At 38.2% G+C, this 20,207-nt stretch overlaps 2 protein-coding genes across 3 annotated transcripts; one reads left to right on the top strand and one right to left on the bottom strand.

The window, feature by feature from the left end:
* The first annotated feature begins 7,159 nt into the window (after positions 1 to 7,159).
* Positions 7,160 to 9,566, top strand: LOC136216937 (gibberellin 20-oxidase-like protein). The gene is made up of 2 exons (XM_066003485.1): positions 7,160 to 7,774; positions 8,853 to 9,566. The coding sequence occupies exons 1-2, from the start codon at positions 7,410 to 7,412 to the stop codon at positions 9,457 to 9,459; spliced, it is 972 nt and encodes a 323-aa protein (XP_065859557.1). The 5' UTR covers positions 7,160 to 7,409; the 3' UTR covers positions 9,460 to 9,566.
* Positions 7,632 to 14,410, bottom strand: LOC136216936 (transcription factor EGL1). 2 transcript variants are annotated; one of them, XM_066003484.1, is made up of 9 exons: positions 14,074 to 14,410; positions 12,821 to 13,075; positions 12,635 to 12,731; positions 12,496 to 12,510; positions 12,071 to 12,127; positions 11,087 to 11,953; positions 10,520 to 10,948; positions 10,365 to 10,436; positions 7,632 to 7,764 (listed from the first exon to the last, which is right to left on the bottom strand). In XM_066003484.1, the coding sequence occupies exons 1-8, from the start codon at positions 14,169 to 14,171 to the stop codon at positions 10,368 to 10,370; spliced, it is 1,887 nt and encodes a 628-aa protein (XP_065859556.1). In that variant the 5' UTR covers positions 14,172 to 14,410; the 3' UTR covers positions 7,632 to 7,764; positions 10,365 to 10,367. The 2 variants fall into 2 exon arrangements, with proteins under 2 accessions (XP_065859556.1, XP_065859555.1); XM_066003483.1 differs by lacking the exon at positions 7,632 to 7,764 and having other exon boundaries at positions 10,164 to 10,436; positions 14,074 to 14,409.
* Between the last annotated feature and the right edge of the window lie 5,797 nt (positions 14,411 to 20,207).

Here is a 20,207-nt window from a genome sequence, read left to right as displayed (position 1 = left end):
GGGCATGTGATTTTGACAGATACTCTTTAAAATACTCAGCATGTTAACATTCATTCAGCATGCATCATATCACATTTTTACTTAGGAATTTAAGACAGTGGATTAAACATACCAATGGCTTCTCTCAGTATGCTAAATTGCTCTCGTGCTAGAGGCTTTGTAAAGATATCAGCAAGCTGCTCATCTGTTGGCACATAAGTCAGCTTAACTTCTTTCTTGAGTACATGATCTCTGATGAAGTGATGCCTTATGCTGACATGCTTCATCCTGCTGTGCTGGATTGGGTTCTTTGAGAGGTCAATTGCACTCTTGTTGTCGCATTTGACTTCAATTGTCTTTGTTTGAACACCATAATCTTCAAGCTGTTGCTTAATCCATAGGACTTGAGCAACACAGTTTCCAGCAGCAATGTACTCAGCTTCAGTTGTGGACAGGGCTACTGACGCCTGCTTCTTGCTGAACCAAGTTATAAGACAGCTTCCTAGGAAATGGCATCCTCCAGAGGTGCTTTTTCTTTCTAGCTTGTCTCGTCCATAGTCAGCGTTAGTGTATCCAATGAGTGTAAAGTCATGAGTATTTGGATACCATAAACCTACATTTACTGAGCTTTGCAAATATCTAAGGATCCTTTTTACAGCTATGTAATGGGATTCCTTAGGGTTAGCTTGATATCTAGCACAATAACATACTGAGAACTGAATGTCTGGCCTACTTGCTGTTAAGTAAAGTAAAGAGCCAATCATACCTTGGTATAACTTGCTGTCTACTGACTTACCATTTTCATCAGCACAGAGGACAGTGTCAGTGCCCATAGGAGTGGATATTGGCTTACAATGTTCTAGTTCATATTTCTTCAATATCTCCTTGGCATATTTAGCCTGACTGATGAATATGCCATTCTTTCCTTGTTTAATTTGAAGTCCGAGGAAGAAGTTGAGTTCTCCCATCATTGACATTTCGAATTCAGTCTGCATTTGTTTGCTAAATTCCTTGAACATAGATTCATTAGTAGCACCAAATATAATGTCATCTACATATATTTGTGTCAGCAGGGTATCTTTACCATTTCTCTTAATGAATAAGGTTGTATCAGCTTGACCCCTGACATAATTTCTAGTCAGTAAGAAGTTGGTCAGCCTCTCATACCAAGCACGTGGTGCTTGCTTGAGGCCATACAGAGCCTTTTTGAGTTTGTAAACGTGGTTTGGGAACTTAGAATCCTCAAACCCTGGAGGCTGATTGACATAGACCTCCTCGTTTATTACTCCATTAAGAAATGCACTTTTAACATCCATTTGAAACAGTTTAAAATTCATATACGATGCATATGCACATAAAATCCTAATTGCTTCTAGCCTTGCCACTGGGGCAAAGGTCTCACCGTAGTCAATACCTTCTTACTGACTGTAGCCCTGAGCTACAAGTCTTGCCTTGTTTCTGACTACGTTTCCTTGTTCATCCAGCTTGTTCCTGAAGACCCATCTCGTTCCAATGGTCTTTTGGCTCCTAGGATGTGGCACTAGTTCCCACACATTATTCCTCCTGAACTGATTGAGTTCCTCTTGCACGGCATTCATCCAGAATTCGTCATCCTCAGCTTCGGCAAAGTTCTTCGGCTCCTGTACTGAGACAAAAGCTACATTGCCGAGATACTTCTTTAGTTGATTTCTTGTCATCAGCGTATTTCCAACTGAGTCAAGAATTGCATTTTCTGAATGCCCTCTTGGGACTCTTATCTCCTTGGGTAGATTTATGTCTTGTTCTATCTGTGTTTCAACATTCTCTGCAGAAGTAGATTGGTCAGTGAAAGTAATCTTAGGTTCACTCTTACTCTTGGTCAGCCGTTTTGTGAAGGACTCAGTAGCTGGTTCTTGATCAGCAGGTGCTGAGTTTGGTTCATCTTCTATCAGCGGCTGGTATCTTCCTGCAGGGTCAGTTTCATCGAATTGCACATGTATAGATTCTTCTAATACTTGAGTTCTCTTATTAAAAACTCTGTATGCTTTGCTGTTTGTTGAGTAGCCTAGAAAGATAGCCTCATCAGCTTTTGAGTCAAATTTGGCTAAGCTATCTTTGGTATTTAAAATAAAGCATCTACAGCCAAAGGCACGAAAGTATCCAATGTTGGGCTTTCGTCCTTTCCAAAGTTCATAAGGGGTTTTCTTAAGTATAGGTCTAACTAGAGCCCTATTCAGAATATAGCATGCTGTGTTAACAGCTTCTCCCCAAAAATACTTTAGAAGCCTATGCTCATCCAGCATTGTCCTGGCAATCTCAACCAGAGTTCTGTTCTTCCTTTCAACAACCCCATTTTGCTGAGGCGTTCTAGGAGCAGAGAAATTATGGTCAATGCCGCTGGCTTCACAGAATTCAACAAACTTTTGGTTTTTGAATTCTCCACCGTTATCACTACGGATATGAGCTAATTTTAGGTCTTTCTCATTTTCAATTTTTTTAACCAAGTTTGAAAATGTCTCAAAGGTCTCGTCCTTACTGGTCAGCAGGATAACCCATGTGTACCGAGAGAAATCATCTACAATAACCAAGGAAAACCTTCTTCCACCCAGACTCAGCGGCTGGACTGGACCAAAGAGATCCAAGTGTAGCATTTCTAACGGACGCTTAGTTGAGACAATGTTTTTACTGTGAAAAGATTGCTTGGTTTGTTTTCCAGCTTGGCAAGCATGGCATAATTGATCTTTTTGAAATTTAAGTTCAGGCAGTCCCTCAACCAATTGCTTTCTTGCTAATTTGGCCAGGAGGTCCATTCTTACATGACCAAGTCTCCTGTGCCATAGCCAGGAATTTTCTTCCTTTGTTACTAAGCACACAGTTTTTGAAAACTTTTTCTCTAAGTCTAGTATAAAGACATTATCTATCCGAGGGGCAGTTAAAATTAACTCATTAGTTTTACCCTCGTATATTTTACATCCAGTAGTATCAAATATAACTTTTCTCCCATTGTCACATAGCTGAGCTACGCTGAGTAAGTTATATTTGAGTCCGCTGACTAGGGAGACAGATTCAATAGTAGGGTTACCTCCGATGATTCCTGAGCCTACTATCTTACCCTTCTTGTTGTCTCCAAAACTTACACTCCCTCCTCGTTTACGTTCAAACGTGATGAGCTGAGTTTCATCACCCGTCATATGCCTTGAGCATGCGCTGTCAATATACCACATCTTTGACTTCTCGGCACATCTCAGGCTTACCTGCATTGTAACTAGTTACTTTTAGGTACCCAATTCTTTTTTGGTCCTGACTTGTTAGGTGCAACAGGTATAGCATCATATTTTATTTTATGGCGACATACATTAATAGTATGGCCATTCTTTCCATAGAAGTCACAACTGACCTTCTGTTTAGGATTTTTTACTGACTTGTCAGCACCCCAGTGCTGAGCGTGCCAGCACACTTTAGTAGTGTGTCCTAACTTCCCACAAAAGTCACATTGGACTTTTCGCTGGGGATTTCGTCTCTGCTGAGTACCTTGGTACTGTGTACCTTGATACTGAGTTCTCAGCGGAAAATTGTTTTTGTTTGGAACCTTTAATTGGTTCTGAATGGTTGTGACATCCTTCCTCAGTTTCTTTGAAACTGACTAGACTTCAGAGACAGACTCATGAATGATTTTCATATTTTCATGCAAAACTGAGTTGTCTTGAAGAAGGTATCTGAGGTCACTCAGTTTGACCTCTTCTACTTCATCACAGCGCCGGCTGAGTGCTATAATCTTCCTGTTACACTTTTTAACAAGTGTATAGAGATCACTCAGGGCGTTACCCATTTCATTTCTGAGTTGAGAGAGTGAGATTACCTCATTAGATTGATCTTCATTATCTGACTCATCAGATTGGTCAGCATGCTCAGAAATGCATGGCTCAGCAAGTTCGTCAGCCATAAAGCATATCTTCGCTGACTCGGTAGCCTCAGTTTCTGTTGATGAAGATTCATCACTGTCACTCCAAGTAGCCACCATTGCCTTCTTCTCACTTTTCTTGTCTTTCCTCAGCATGGGGCAGTTTGACTTAATATGGCCATCTTGGTGGCACTCAAAGCATGTAATGGGCTTTGAGCTGTCCTTTCTGTATTTGCTGTCGCTTGAGTCAGCCTTATACTTATCAAACTTTTTGTAAGGCTTTTTAGAATATTTGTCGTTCTTCCTGAACAGCCTCTTCATCTTTCTTGTGAACATAGCCATCTCCTCATCATCAGTTGAACTCCCGTCAGTGGAGTCAGCCTTCATGACAAGTGACTTCTGCTTCTTGTCATCAGATTTTTCCTTCACCTCAAAGTTTTTCATGGATATCTCATGGGTCAGCAATGAACCGATGAGTTCGTCATATTTGTAGGTGGTTAAATCCTGAGCTTCCTCAACTGCTGTCTTCTTTGCTTGCCAGTCTTTTGGAAGACTCCTGAGTATCTTTTTGACTTGTTCTTCCTCAGTGAAGATTTTCCCAAGTCTCTTGAGCTCATTAATGATGTTGGTGAACCTTGCGTTCATGTCTGAAATGCCCTCATCATTGTTCATCTCGAACAGCTCGTACAGTCTCATCTGCTGATTCACCTTGGATTCTTTTACTTTGTTTGTTCCCTCGTAGGTGACTTCCAGCTTTTTCCAGATCTCTTGTGCCGACTCACAACCTGAGATTTTGTTATATTCTGCAGCATCGAGCGCACAGTAAAGCATATTGATAGCCGAAGCATGGTTTTGAAGCTTCTTAAGATCATCCTCTGTCCATTCAACCTCAGCTTTAACAACTGACTGGCCAGCAACAACTTTCACAGGTACAAACGGGCCTTGGACTATAGATAGCCAGGCACTCATATTTGTAGCTTGAATGAAGTTCTTCATCCTATTCTTCCAAAAGGTATAGTTTGACCCGAAGAATAGGGGAGGCCTGGTAATGGACAGCCCCTCAGGTAATATCTGAGTTGTCTGGTTTCCAGGGAGAAACCGAGTGCTGTTTTCGCCCATGGTATGGATCAACTCAAGGTTGTTAGACCTTTAGTAATGAGCTTTTAAGCTCTGATACCACTTGTTGGTCCCTTGTAAGGTTGCAAGTATAGTTCCAAGGGGGGGGTTAGGAACTATTTTACCTTTTAAAACGATTAGGGCAGATTTCTTTTCTTTTAGAAAAGATTATATGACAGCGGCGCTGATCAATCGACAAGACACTGGCTTAGTCAACTAGTGACTAGGTCAGTTTCGTTGCTTAGATCAGGAAATAGCACTTAGAGTCTATTCCTGACTTAATTCGTTGGCAGCGCACAACTCAGCTTGACCTCTTTTACTTGGTCAGTTTTAGTTTGTTTTAAGCAAGCAATATAAATAAGGAGTTAAGGTTTAGAAATACTTCACTCAGCAGATTTATCCAGGTTCGGCTTCTTCTAAGCCTACGTCCTGTCCCCGGAACACTTCTGAGATTTCAAATCCTCTACTGAGCTCTTTAAAGGTAGAGCCTCAAACCTTTTACAATATCAGCAATTGAGTATGACAAGAGTACCGTCCTCTATACTTCTACTCAATCCTAATCTCTCCACTGAGTACTTAAAACCGAGTACTCAGCCTCTCCTTTCTATTCCTAGAAATGATTAAGATTTGTCCGAAACAACAATTGCTAGAACACCTTAGATGATTGAGAATCAATCACTCTAGACTTTTACACAAATGAATAAGCTTGTAGTGTAAGAATTTGCTTTGCTTTTGATGGAGAACTTTTGTACACGTTTGATCAGCGTAACGGCTTTTGCTCAAAGTTCTCTGTGAAATGTGGATTCTGAATGCTCTATTTATAGAGAGCTGTGAGAGCTTCTGGTTATTTCGAATTTCGAAATAACCGTTGGAGGGAAACGGCTACAGGTCGTTTTCACTCAGTCTGTCATCAGTTCTCTTAGCCAATCAGATTCCAGCATCTTCTGTTCTTCGGTCAGTGTGACAGTATGTTCCTCCATTTTGGGTAACGTCAACCAGACAGCTTGCTGTGTCTTCTGATCTTTACTCGAAGAGGAAATACTTTGTCTGGAAGCTGTCTTGTGGTCAGCGGCTGTCTTGTACGTTTGTCGAGACAGCTCAGCAGCTTCATACCGAAGTTGTCTACGTGGATCTTCTCGATCCTTCTTTGCTCAGCATGCGTTTCATTACTTCAACGGCAGCGTTTTGGAGATACGCGGGCTGAGTGATCTTGGGCTTGTTTGACTTGGGCCTTGACTTCCATATAGGGCTTGGGCCTTATGATCTTTATGTCTTATAACAATTATAAACTCAACATTGAACAAACACATTAGTAACAATAAATCAAAGCATTTAAACTTAATGTGTTATAGGATATTTAATTTCACTTAATTAATTTTGTCAAATCAAAATCCTGTGGAAAGGTGTTTCAACACATGTTAGCCGATCCCGAATCATTTCGAGACTAAGGCTTTGTTGTTGTTGTTTTGTTGTTGTAGTCGTTTACTAGGTATTTAAATATTAAGTTTCTATTCACACGTTTATTTAAAATAATACCATTGAGTATACTTTTTAATTTGATCTTTCTAGATTTATTTGAATATCTTTGTAAGTTATTTAAAAATGTTATCTTTCATACCAATGATCTAAATACAAATTCTCATTTATCAAATAAATAAATAAAAGGAATTAAACATACTCTATCCTCCAACCTGCACTCAAATACCTAATAAAACCTCAAACTTTTTAAAACACCTCTTTATCTAATAAAAAAACTCTTCATCTCTATCTCAACTTGTTTAAAACGATATAGAACTGAGCATTTGTGTAGTTTCATTACTAACCAACCCGAATTTTTGGTTATCTAAACCAAAATCTATGTAATTATAAAAACTTTTCAGGATAAAAAGCAAATAAGAGATCACTAATTAAACACATAAAACTCTCATTTTTGAAGTGAAAAGACAAACAAGAGCATGAAAATAAGCTAACAAACACCTCCTAAGTAACCAAACATTCTGAAAAACTCAAACTGATAGCTAAGATCTAAAAATAGTTTTATTATAATCTCTGACCTCCTCACGTGAATGCCCTTTGGACTTGAAGCATGCACAATACAGATTCATCCTACCATGTGTTTAAATTCATCAATAAATGAGGTTTTCAAGATTCGAATCTTCGATCATTTAGTTCAAGAGGGTCTGCTATCATGTTAAAGAACTAATTGAATAGTTTTATTATAATCTCTGACACGCTCTAATCAGGTTATCACCGGAAAACCCTACATTGTGGGTCCAAAAGGTGCAAATAAAAGTAGTTGGATATATATTAAAAAAAAAAAATTCCAAACATATATAACACTCAAATGAAAGCTGATATCCATAAAGAGTTAACAACTGGTAGTTGCAGAAAACATTAATTTCTCCATCAAATTGTGTTCAGTTAAGTCTAAAAAATGACAGGATGTCAAAACTCGGTAGTAGAACTTCCAATTCTTGACATTTCCAAACCCCTAAATCTGAATTCATCATCACTTTCCTCCCTTTCTGAAGCCTGCAAAAAATGGGGTTTCTTCCGAATCACCAATCATGGAATCTCCAACCAGCTTTACACCAAGATCTTTTCACTTTCACACCACTTTTTTACCCTTCCATCTCATAAAAAACTTCAACTTGGACCTTCTTCTTCTCTGAATTCTTACACTCCTCATTTCATAGCTTCCCCGTTCTTCGAAAGTCTTCGTGTTTCAGGCCCTGATTTCTTCGCTTCTGCTCACGATTCTGCTGCGGCTGTTTTTGATTGCCATAGCTCTGAATTCAGGTACATAGATTGTGTTAGTTTTGGTGGCTTGAGAGAAGTGAATTTTGGTTTTGGAGACTATTTTGGTCAACGTGATCAAATTTTGATCTCGGTGATGAATTTTGGTGGTGGTGAAGTTTGGTTGGGTAAATTACATTTATGGGCCTCAAATTTGGTCGTACTTTCTTTATGTTCTTTTTTTATAGTTATCCAACTTCAACATCAAGCATAAAAGTCCATGAATTTTACCTTTACTAGCATAAAAGTCTTTTAACCTTTGACCAGACAGTGGATTGTAGAACTGATAAAAAAAATTGTTTTGAAATTATGTAAATGTTGTTTAATTAGGAGAGAGCAAATGGCTATTTAGAGAGAAAACATTGAAAGTAGAAAATAGTGATTTGGAAAATAAAAACATTGATTTCGTGAACTTTTCTATTTTGAGATCATCATATGTTATTTTAAAATTGTCTACTTTTATAAGGGACTAGGCCAAATTCGGGAACTTTTATATCTAGTTTTGAAAATTATGGTATAAAGAAAGTAAGGTCAAAATTGAAATTGAGGGGTTGTAGATGTAATTTATCCAATTTTGGTTACAAGCAGAGTTGGAGGGACAGCTCCATTTATCCGTCAATAACTACGCTGTAAATTTCTGTCCCTAAATGTATATTATCCTCGATAAATTCAATATATTCATAATTGGTTTACCCGCTGTTTGTTGTTGTTGTTTGCTGTTACGATTTGTTATTGGAAAACCCTATTTTCCAAAAAGCTGGGATTCCTGGTTTTATAAAAAGTTACTTTTTCTAGGTAAATATGAGATACGTAAAACTCTTCATTTTTGAAGTGAAAAGGCAAACTGGAGTTGAAAAGAGAGTAACCAAACACCCCAATGAAATCTGCTGTGATGCTTAGTTCTAATAAAATCTGTACTTTTTAACATATTTTGCTCATTAACTCCTGAGTATTTGATTCCGGTTCCGCCGCTGGTTTCAGGGACAAATTTTTTTTTATCTACGTGAATAAATGTTTTGTCAATGGGATGAAATGAAAGTTTCAATTTTTATCACTAAATTTTGTGTATTTTGACATGTAGCGAGGTGCTCCAAGAATACGGGAGCAAGATGACAGAATTATCTAAAAGAATCGTGAAGATACTGCTGATGATCTTAGGAGATGGAGTGAAGAAGAAATACTACAAATCAGAATTCAAAAACTGCCATGGATACTTAAGAATTATAAACTACACACCTCCAAAATCTACAGAAGAAGAAGAAGTTGAAGGGCTAGGGATGCATACAGATATGAGCTGTGTAACTCTAGTCTGCCAAGACGAAATCGGGGGATTGCAGGTGAAATCAAAGGAAGGAAAATGGATGGACATTAATCCATGTGAGAAAACTTTGGTGGTGAATATTGGGGATATGTTGCAAGCTTGGAGCAACGAGAAATTCCGGTCATCGGAGCACAGGGTCGTTTTGAGACGACCAGTTAATCGTTTTTCGCTTGCCTTTTTCTGGTGTTTTGAAGATGAGAAAGTGATCTTTGCACCTGATGAAGTTGTGGAGGAAGAAGAAGGAGATGCTAGAATTTACAGGCCATTTGTTTGTTCTGATTATTTGAAATTCAGAGAAAGTAGTGAAAGAGGTAAGTTTGAAAAGGTTGGTTTTACTGTTAGAGATTTCGCTGGTATCGACCGATGACGAAACTTGGATTAGTTTATTTCTTAAGTTTATAATTTCTCATTAATTGAGTGATTATATTCATTGATTGTGGTTTTGTAAAGGTTTGTGATGAATGTTTAAGTATACATAATCATTGAGATTGTTTCACTTTACTGCTTAATAGAGAATATTGACACATTTGAGGTGAATTTGAAACTATTTCCGATTTTGTGTTATTTTTAGTTCACTCAGCCGATCATAATTGCTCTCTCTATCTCTCTGCCAGTCCGCCTGTCTGACAGTGGACGGTGATGAGATCCTTTAGCAATTGATAATCGTGAAGGGATTCTCGCTACCAGTCTGTTTGTCTAGACAAACTGCTTTGAATGTCTGCGGAAAATGTAAATGTTGGGCACGCCATTATGAATGACGGAGTGAACTAAAAACACCACAAAACCGGAAATAGTTTCAGATCCACCATAAATAGAAAAATAGTTTAGTGATTGACCACAAATGTGTCAATATCCCTTGCTTAATATGGGGATAGTTGAAATTAACATTTTTATAACAGATATCAGCAACAAGTTCGAGTCTTAGGAGCGGCCTCTTGTCAAAAAAAAAAAAAAAAAAAAAAGGCAGAGAAAGGCTTGCCCCCAATACACCCTTGTCGTGGGACCCCTTCCCGGACCCTCGCTTAGTGGGGATGCGTAGTACATTGGGCCGCCCTTTATATCAGCAACAAGTTGAAATGAAGTGTTCGATTCATACACATGAAATGCAGATTAAGAGATGAATTACATTATAAGATTTCGTTCCCGTTTTTTAATCCGGTAGTTTAAGCTAATTAATCTAGCTAGCTCGAAGATCGACAATCTGATAAATAAAAGATACTACCTCGAGAAATCCTACAATTACTTCAACCATGATTAATTAAAACAATTTACCCTTCATATGCAGCCAATCTTCCATAGAGCTTGCTTGATCATCCTCGCCGGCGCAACTGCTGCCCCTCGAAACTGAAACCCGAGTTCATAAACCAGTTGAGCATTTTCTGATATCTGACCAAAATAACAAGAAAAGCAAATGATAGTCTACAAACCTTAGATTTTAGTGTCAAAATGAGAATTCCATCAACGGTCGATGACTGAACCGAGACCACATCTAAGTGAAGATTGTTGATTTCATCCATAATATCTAGCAATATATATTCTCTGTAACAACATTTCAACTCAATGATAACTTCCTTCTCTCGTATGCTGACTTTCACATCCGATAACAAGCCATCCTCGTCTTCATCTCTAACCTCTGCATCGGTTTTATATATGTCGCTCGCCTTCCTCTTATTTATCCAAAGCTTCTTGCCGTTGCCTCTGTTGTCATCTGAGTTATCTGATATCTGCTCGGGGTAGTTCTTTTGAGGTTTTGTGCAATGATCTACCGAGTCTGTACAAGATTCGAGTTCTTCCACTCTTGCTTTAAGTTCTTTTAAGTAACTAATCATGTCGTCGAGGATCGATGCTTTGTCAATCTGCATATACATAAATGAAGATGAAATTGTTCATCAGTGCTTATTTCCTTCAGAACATTCAGATCAAAGCCTAAAGAGACACGATTTTCAGTCGTAAAAAAGACGAACACTAACTTAAACAGAGACAAGCTCAATTACCTCACCAACACTTGGCATCAATGACTTGAGAACAAGAAATTGTTCATTCTCTCGTTGTTTATCCGATTTTCCCTCACATATTTCGTGGTTTTCCAGCTTTCTGGCGCAATCTTTTCCTCCGTTTTCCTTGTGCAACAACCTAAGAGAGCGGCCACCGTGCATCAATGGGACTGTGAATAAAATTTTCTTTAATATATTTTGCTGTACTTGTGGCCTCCGAACATTAACTGCTTCGTTCTTCCAAGTGACAAAACTGGACTTGTAACTACTGCAGCAGAAACACGAATTCGTGATCAACTGTGAAGAACTTCCCAGAACTAAAGATAGAGTTCTTCTGTAGTGTAAATCATCATTTTCTTCGAGAACCACGGAGCTCAATAAGGTGTGGTTGCCTTCTCGAAGCTCTTTCAGCTGAAGGCGAGTTACATTATCGTCCTTGGGAGACGAGACAGTTTTTTCTTCGTTCACTAAAGTCTCTGATGTACAATCACTAGAATTTACAGAATCCAGAAAACTATTGCTAACTTCATCATCCATAAACTGCCAATTTTGAACATTAAATGCCCCTTGATTTAAACCTTCGAGCAAGGATTCTTCGGTCTCGTTATTCTGCTCACAACCGTTAGAACAATCGTCATGAGAATCCATGTTTAACTCCTCATTCATATTTCCAGTCAATTCATCAATTCCCTCTTGGTCAGGTACGTCGTCTTCCATTGGGGTGTAGAGGTTCTCCAACATACCCAATGGACGATCTGGATCTTCGTCATCGTCTTCACCCGACGAAGATTTCACATAGCAGACAGGCTTTGAGAAGTCTAATAAGGAAGCCTTTATGTGCTGAACAAGATTCGGGTCCTCCGGAACCTTCAAAAAACAAGGCGAAAAACAGCAAATGTACTAAATTGTTAACTTCATTGCTTCTTATATTTCCTGAAAATCCAATAGAAAATGTTGTTTTTCGCATTCCGGAAAAGAAATTACCGGTTCAGTTACGCCCATCTCTATTACACCGTCAAGGTGGGGAAAACATATGACAGTCTACAAAATCAATTCAGGAGCAATAGGAAGAAGTCAGAGAAGAAATGCTAGAAGTAGATAATAGCTCAATGTTGATGTTTCGTCTGGATCTCATGCTCTCAGAATCAAGCGAAAGCTTATATATGTTAAAATCCGATTAAGAAATAGCTTATAGCTAGAACATATACTGATGATGCATACTGCAGAATGCAATCTATAAGTACATGATCCGAAAAACATAGTGCAGCTTTATCATCCCGATAGAACAGATATCGCCCATTCTCTAATATTATCCGTTTCCTCGAGCATCAAGACATGCTAATTACGCACATACATGTAAATACGAGTGTACATAGCATTCTTTTTGTGATAGGAAGAGAATTCCTCACCTGAATAGATGCACTCTGAAGCCAGTTTCCATGTCCGGTTAACGAAGAAACAAGTCCAACCGAAAAGGAAAACGGAAAAAGTTAGATTCCCATTACTTCATATCAAATGGCTATTAAACCGAAACTAGTCAAAACTAACCTTTGCGAGCAAAGAGCGAGAGAACACTTTATTATCAGCATACTCAGCATTACACAGCCAGATGGTTTCTTTATTAGCTAATGCTTTTCCTGGCAAACTATGCAACACCATTATAGAAAAACTACCGAATTCGTATAGTACAAGATTCGAAAAAAAATCGAGAAAGAAAGCTCGAAAGGTTAGTACCTTTGACCAGGAGTGAACACAAAGGACATACAAACCAAGTAATACCACTCTGCATCGGAGAGATCTTCAGGAGATAATGCAGCAACTGGCCTCTTATTTTGTTGCTCAATTTCTTCTTCGAGAAGAGACTTATAAAGTTCCCGCAATTGCTCACTTCTCTGTAACCCTATCTTGTAATGTTTAAGTTCCATAGCTTGTACAGTTTTCCTAGTCTTGATGTCTCCATTGTAATATCCATCTACCCACTCCAGCACCCTTTTGCAATATCAATTTCATCAATCAATTCATATTTTGCTCAACACAAACAAGTTAAAATTAGATCAGTTGTTGATTATAACAAGTTTGATATGCACACACAACATGAAATTAGACATGTAATTGGCTATTTTTGCCTACATCCACGGGCGAAAATTTGGTATAAGAGTGTAACGGGGAAACTTGTGTAATTTCAAGCTGTGTAATGGGGAGAGTGAGGATGTAAAGTGGGGGAGAGTAACTAGGCAATCGGGGTAGTGGCGAGTGAGACATTGTAATGTCTACTGCCTCGACCCTTCGGTAGGAGTTGGCTGGCAGAGACTTGAGGAATGTCGAGGCGCCACATGGGGTTTTAGCCTGGCCTAGACTTGGTCCCGTGACATTTGGTATCAGAGCCTAAACTAAACAAAGGGCAAGTAAGCTTTAACAAAACGAGTTCTTCGTGATGTGATGTGAGCGTGCAAGCTTTAACTAAGCGGGTTCTTGGTAGTGTAAACCAAGAGTGCTTTAACTAAGCGAGTTCTTCGTGATGTGAGCCAACGTTGCATTAACTAATCAGTTCTTCATGACGTGAGCAAGCAGCGGCGGCGCTTTAACTAAGAGTTGGCGTAAGAAACACTACCCGAGACTTGTCACTAGGATTGGCCTAGGTTCGGGGAGACTTGTCACTAGGATTGGACTAGGTTCTTCAGGAAATCTCATCATTTACCCAAATCCCTAGAACGAGACCCGATTACACCCAAATCACACCCATATGCATAAAAAGGAATATCAAACTAAAATTTGGATGCTAAAACACTCTCGAGCTAATTGAAAGTAAAAAATTTGGGGATTCAACAATGCTCAACAGAAATGTGTAAGAGCAATCAATTAAATTAACAACATTTTATAGGAAGTTAAAAATCAAACAGACCTAGCTCCTACTTGAATCATATCTTAGTAATACAGAATTGAAATTACATACAATTGAAGTGCCAAAAATGGAAGTAAAATAATACCCTTGTTGTTTAGTTGATAGAGACCAGAAAATTGCATAGCTCCACTGAATACTCCGAACAGCAACAGCAAGTTGTCTCCTCAAGTTCTCAATAGCCATTTTCAGCCCAAAAAATAACCAGAAAAAGGCTGAAAGTTCAGATTTAATATTTTGCTAAATCATATCTAAGGAAGTTGGATTTGGGGTTTGTTCGTTGGTTGTTTCTGAATCAAAGAAAGTTTGGATCTTTTTTTCTGATTCTAAGATTATGATGGATCATGATGAATCACGCACACTATAGTTTGTCTTTACTAAAAAAAATGAAGAATAATTAATGAACACTAATACTGTAAAGGACAAATATATTAATATTTACTAAATAAGCACATGAATGTCTCGTAGTAGACCCTCTTTTATCTTGTGAATATGAGTGGCCCTGTCAGAATTGGACCACATTTTATTTATTTTCACTGTTTCCAATATATGCTTAACTCTTTTTTTATTTTCTTCAGCCGCCTGCTTACTTTCCTCAAATACATTAAAGCTTTTTAAGTAAGATTATCACCGTTTATGTAAAACCTGGCTGTTCTAGTCGAAATCCAACATATTGGGTATCACAGTCTTCTTGTATGAGATTTTCATCCCTTCTTCTCCATTTTCAACGTGGGATTCAGTTCATTTTTGCCCCATCGTTATTCCACCGGGTTGTTACCGTTTAAGTGGATCATTTCCTAATTAAAGCTTTCTACGTTGGCTCAAACTCGAGATCTGTTTAAGCGATTTCAGACTTTTAACCACTCAAATCAATGATATCTAATATATTTATTGTGTTAACCAACTACTAACATAGTTACAACAAAAACAACCACGGAGCGTTTGGTATTCTATTAGGATAGGGATAAGGATAAAGGTTGGAATAGGGATAATGATAAATAGTTGATAGTTGAAAATTATTATTCAATATTTGGTACGTGAGATAGGGATAATATTAGGATAAAATAATACATTTTACTATTTTAACTTATTTAAATTACATACCATAAATTTAAGGGATAAGATGGATTTTTCCATCCTATTAAAATCGTAGGAGCTTATCTCACCTTCTTATACCAACCCCCTTCTTGGGTATAGGATTTGAGGGATAAGACTCATATCCCTCTCTTATCTCCCTAGCATATCTCTAAAACAAACATGTCCTTATCCCCGTGTCTTTATCCCCCCTCTAACAAACACCCGCCAGAATTTACGGAACTGTTTTAGAATGTCTTATTTGACAATCAAATAATTCGCAAAGTAGTCCATTCAAATATTATGTTAGATATTACTTGAAAACGTTGGGAGTAAATTCATAATATTCCGTAAGTTAAAATAAATTTGCACATTTCAAAAAATGAAGAAAATATTGATTGTACTCAGAAATCCATTTACCCCTTCTTATGTAATACATCTCTTTTTCTTACTTGATATTTTGTGTTCGGAGTTAGAACTTATGGTAAATTTCTTTTGGTGGAGTTCGAATGGTATTTAAATCAAAAGGACAAAATGGAAATTGTGAGATGGTCTCTAACCAAAAGCATAAGAAGCGAAATGGATTTTAAAAAGCTGCATCAGTTTAATCTCGCTCTTCTAGTGAAGCAACGTTGGAGGCGTTTGATTCAATCGAATTTTCTTAGGATTTAGATTTATAAAGGTTTTGAATTTTTCTGAAGGCGGCTGTGGAAAAGTAATATGATTGTAACTTCCTTTTTAAGGAACGAGATAACTATTCTATTAGTTTTGTTAAAGAATATGCGAATTAAGTTAGTTTACGCGTTAATAAAAGCGGTTGATTCGAGTGGATGAACAATATCTATAAAAGAAATTGGTGAATTACAAATAAAATTTGATATAAATTTTGGGATAAAATTCTCATTCAATTTCCACATGAACAAAACTGTTTCTTTAAGGTGTGTGTGATTAATTTTGTTTGTTGCAAATTAAGTTTGGTGTTTGATTCGCCTTTATGACTAAGTAGAAAGAAACAAAGAAAACGTCATGAAATTGAAATAGAAATGACAAAAATAACAAAAATAACATCTTTTAAAGCTCAAAGTCGTGGTGGTGGGGTGGGGCTATTGTTCGAATCCAGTCACCAAATAGAAATTAAAATCCTCAATTATGAGGGTAAGTTCAACACCACACTCTTGATATTTTGTACTCATATAATTTCAATTTTTTTATTCCCGTTGCTTTTAATTTGCAGATATTTATTATACATAAATCAACACATAAAATAAATAAACGCTATATTTTTTAAAAATAAGAAAACTGAAACCACTGTGAGCAAATAAAAAAGAAAAAGAACTACGAGCTAATCAATCAATCAACACTCCATCGAACTGGCTTAAGGTGAACACGGACGGATCCGCCTTGGGTTTTCCGAGTCCGGCTGGGGCTGGTGGCATATTCCGAACGAGCAGGGGCTTCGCTAGGGGCTGTTTCGCCTTTCCAATTCCTTGAAGTTATGCACATATTGCAGAAATTATGGCTGTGGCATTGGCATGGATATCGCTTGGGAAAAAGGTTGGTTACATCTCTGGATTGAATCTGACTTACTATACGTTGTAAATCTGTTAAAGCACAAGTCTTCCGATGTTCCGTGGCTTGTCGGGCAACTATGGCGCAAATGCCTCAAACAATGCTCTGATATGCAAATTATAGTCTCTCACATCTTCAGGGAGGGGAACCGTGCAACAGACGCACTCGCTCGTTACGGGGTAGCTACCTCCGGTATCAAATGGTGGAACTCCTCACCGAGTTTTTGTCATTCGTTCATTTTAGACGACATTTGTAATTTTGTTAATTTTCGTTTTTAGCTTTTTTTTCATCCTCTTGTATGACATTTTTATTTATTATATCCCATTTGGGTTAGCTGGGCTAGTTTTTCGGGGGTGCCGACCTAGTTGGGATGTCCGATGATTAGCACTGCTAATTCCAATTTTTACTAAAAAAAAATCAATCAATCAACACAGACGCCATGCATGTTTTCATCGAGTACAATTTGGAGATCTAGAGTAGTCCCATCAAACACATGATGACTCAAGGGAATACTTCTTACGAAATTCGTCATCCAATCTCCTACACGATTCTCTTTTCTATAGTAATGAGTAAACCAGGGCGGTAAACCAGGGACGGAGACAGCTCAGAGCTTGGGGTCTGTGGCAGGACCCCTGGTAGAGTACTATTCCCGCCCCTACACAGCCCCCCTCCACTTTTCTGATTTTAACGCCGTCGACCGTTCTCTGCAAATTCTTCTTAAACGAAGAAGAAAAACTCTTGTTATGCCCTGCCCAATTGGGCTGGGCACAATTTTTTTAAATTGGGCTCAGGCACAAAACGGCACCGTTTTGTCTGGGTCCTAATTTTTTTAAAAAAAAACAAGCAATCATACTGCCTTGTCTTGCCACTTCCGTAAATTAAGGGTTTTGCTATACGTTCGCCCCTATTTTACTTATTGTCGCCTCCTATTTGACATTTTTGCCCTATTCATTTTTCATTCAAAAAAGTGAAATTCTCTCAAATATCAAAGGAATTCAAAAACCCCGAAGAACAACACAAAGAAAAATCATGCCTCCAAAACAAGGAAAAATACTTGAACATCTAAGTATCGTATTTACCAATAATATAAAATTTAACGAATTTAACTTGAAACGAATTTTTTTTCGTTGAATTTGCTCAAAACGGGTAGCCCATACTGCCGGTCCACGGACCGAACCGTATGGGCTACCCGTTTTTCTCTAGGAAAAACGGTTCAAGCACCCGTTTTCCTTTAGGGAAAACGGGTTTATTTTTTTTAATTATAATAAATATTAATTATAGATAAATTATGTATTGATTGGATAGAAAAAATGTATAGATAAATTATTAATTGGAAATAAAAAAATACGTATTGAAGGGTCCAATTAATTTTTATTTGTTAAATTATATTTATTTACCTTTTAGAACGTAAATTTAATTATACGTAAATTACGTATTGATTGGATAGAAAAAACGTATAGATAAATTCTTGATTGGAAATAAAAAAAATACGTATTAACGCGTGGAATTAATTTTTATTTGTTAATTTATATTTATTTATCTTTTAGAACGTAAATTTAATTATTAATAAATTATGTATTGATTGGATAGAAAAAACGTATAGATAAATTATTGATTGGAAATAAAAATACGTATTAGCGCATGCAATTAATTTTTATTTGTTAATTTATATTTATTTATCTTTTAGAACGTAAATTTAATTATCGATAAAAAAATTTTGAATGAAGGTTGGGACGCGAAGGAAGGTCGGGCATCCCAACTAGGTTGGCACCCCCAGCACGACCAACAACCCTTTTATTAATAAAAAAAGAAAAGGTGCAGAAGGAGGGAGAAAACGAAAAATAAAGAGAAAGAAAAAAGAAAAAAGATTACATGAAACGAATATGCGCTACATTGCATAAATCGTCAAACACTAGAGCCTGACAGAAGTAAGGAGCCGAGTGCCACCAGCAAGGAGAGCTTGCCGATTGCCCATGGTTCGCGAGCCTGTCTGCTGCCTAATTCCCTTCCCTAAAAATATGGGTAGCCTTCCAATTCATTGCCGATAGCAGGCTTTTGCAACGTTGCCATTCTCTTTTGATTTTTCAAGGAACCTCAGATTGGTTATTATTCAGCAGCTGCACTGCATACATTGAATCAGATTCGATCCAGATACTTCTCCAACTTCTGTCCCACGCAGCTTGGACAGCGAAAGCAATCGCCTTGAGTTCAGCAATGTGAGCCGGTGCATCCTGAATCGGAAAAGCGAAACAGCCGACTACAAATCCCCTTGAGTTACGAAATAACCCACCTGCACCTGCATCTCTAGTGGCACTTGATGCACCATCTGTGTTTACCTTCAGCCAGTGAACCGGGGGGGCAATCCAGCGAACAGTCACAAAGTCGGGTTCAGGGGGTGGGCGGACAGCAGTAGCAGCCACACCACGGTACTCGTGTATCAGACGAAGAAGTCTGTGCTTGAGAATTTGGATTGAAGGTAGCTCGTTCTCAAAAATAGCTTGGTTTCTTATATGCCAGATGAACCAGGTGTAGGAAACCACAGCAAAGACCCAACTTTTTCTTCTGCTGCGTCTGATCCGATATTCACACAACATTGTGAAAAAATCAGAAAAACAAGCCGCATACCTGCTGTTAATATCAAAAAGATTAAAAATGATATTCCAAAGCTCTTTAGCAACAGCGCAGGTCACAAAGAGATGTGAAACGGATTCATTATTCGATTTACATAATTCACATCTTTGGGCTAGCGCGAAGCCACGAGCTTGCAGCAGAGGCTGAAGTGCAAGCTTGCCGTGCAACAGCTTCCAACATATGGCAGCACGCTTGGGAGGAACGAAGGAGTTCCAAATAAACTTGATCCAATTCACCATATCCTTCTGAACAAGATTCAAATAGACAGATCGTGCCGTAACCTTACCGGAGTCCGACGGCTGCCAGACGCACATGTCAGAACCCTCTAGAGCTTCCACTTGGTTGATATTAGACTGAACTTGAGCAGGCAACTCATGCAAATTAAACCAAGCACCATTGAGCCTGTAATTCTGAATAGGATCAAGCAACTTAGCTTGCAATTTTCTAGGAATGTTGACTTGGTCTGCAACAGACGGCACAATCCATCTGTCAGTCCAAAAGTTCAGCCTCGAGTCTTCCCCAATCCACCAAACGGAGTCATCTTTAATCAATTCAAAATTGGCTCTAAGCGAGGACCAAATGGAGGAATTAGAAATGTATCTTTTAGACATACTAGTAAGGCTCCAGGAATCTGAGACGAACCAGGTTGATGATAAATCCCTGTCCCTGAATAAGATCCCAGCTGAATTTCGCAAGCAAGGCAGAGTTAAAGATTTTCAAGTCTTTGATACCTAATCCGCCATGAGCAATTTGCTGACAACAGATTTTCCAAGGAACCACTATGAGTTTTCGTCGGTCCATGTCTCCAGTCCAAAGGAAGTTTCGGATTGCTCTGTTGATATGCGCTAATAGAGCAGCAGGCCATCGGTACAATAAAAATGAATGCACAAGCGCTCCTATCAGAGCAGATTTAATCAGAGTAAGCCTGCCAGCAAAAGACAGGGAATG

This window comes from Euphorbia lathyris, chromosome 2 (genome assembly GCF_963576675.1).
Source record: "Euphorbia lathyris chromosome 2, ddEupLath1.1, whole genome shotgun sequence".
Classification (NCBI taxonomy): Eukaryota; Viridiplantae; Streptophyta; class Magnoliopsida; order Malpighiales; family Euphorbiaceae; genus Euphorbia; species Euphorbia lathyris.
The sequence above is the reverse complement of the archived record's forward strand: the minus strand, read 5'-3'. Positions and strand labels throughout refer to the sequence as shown.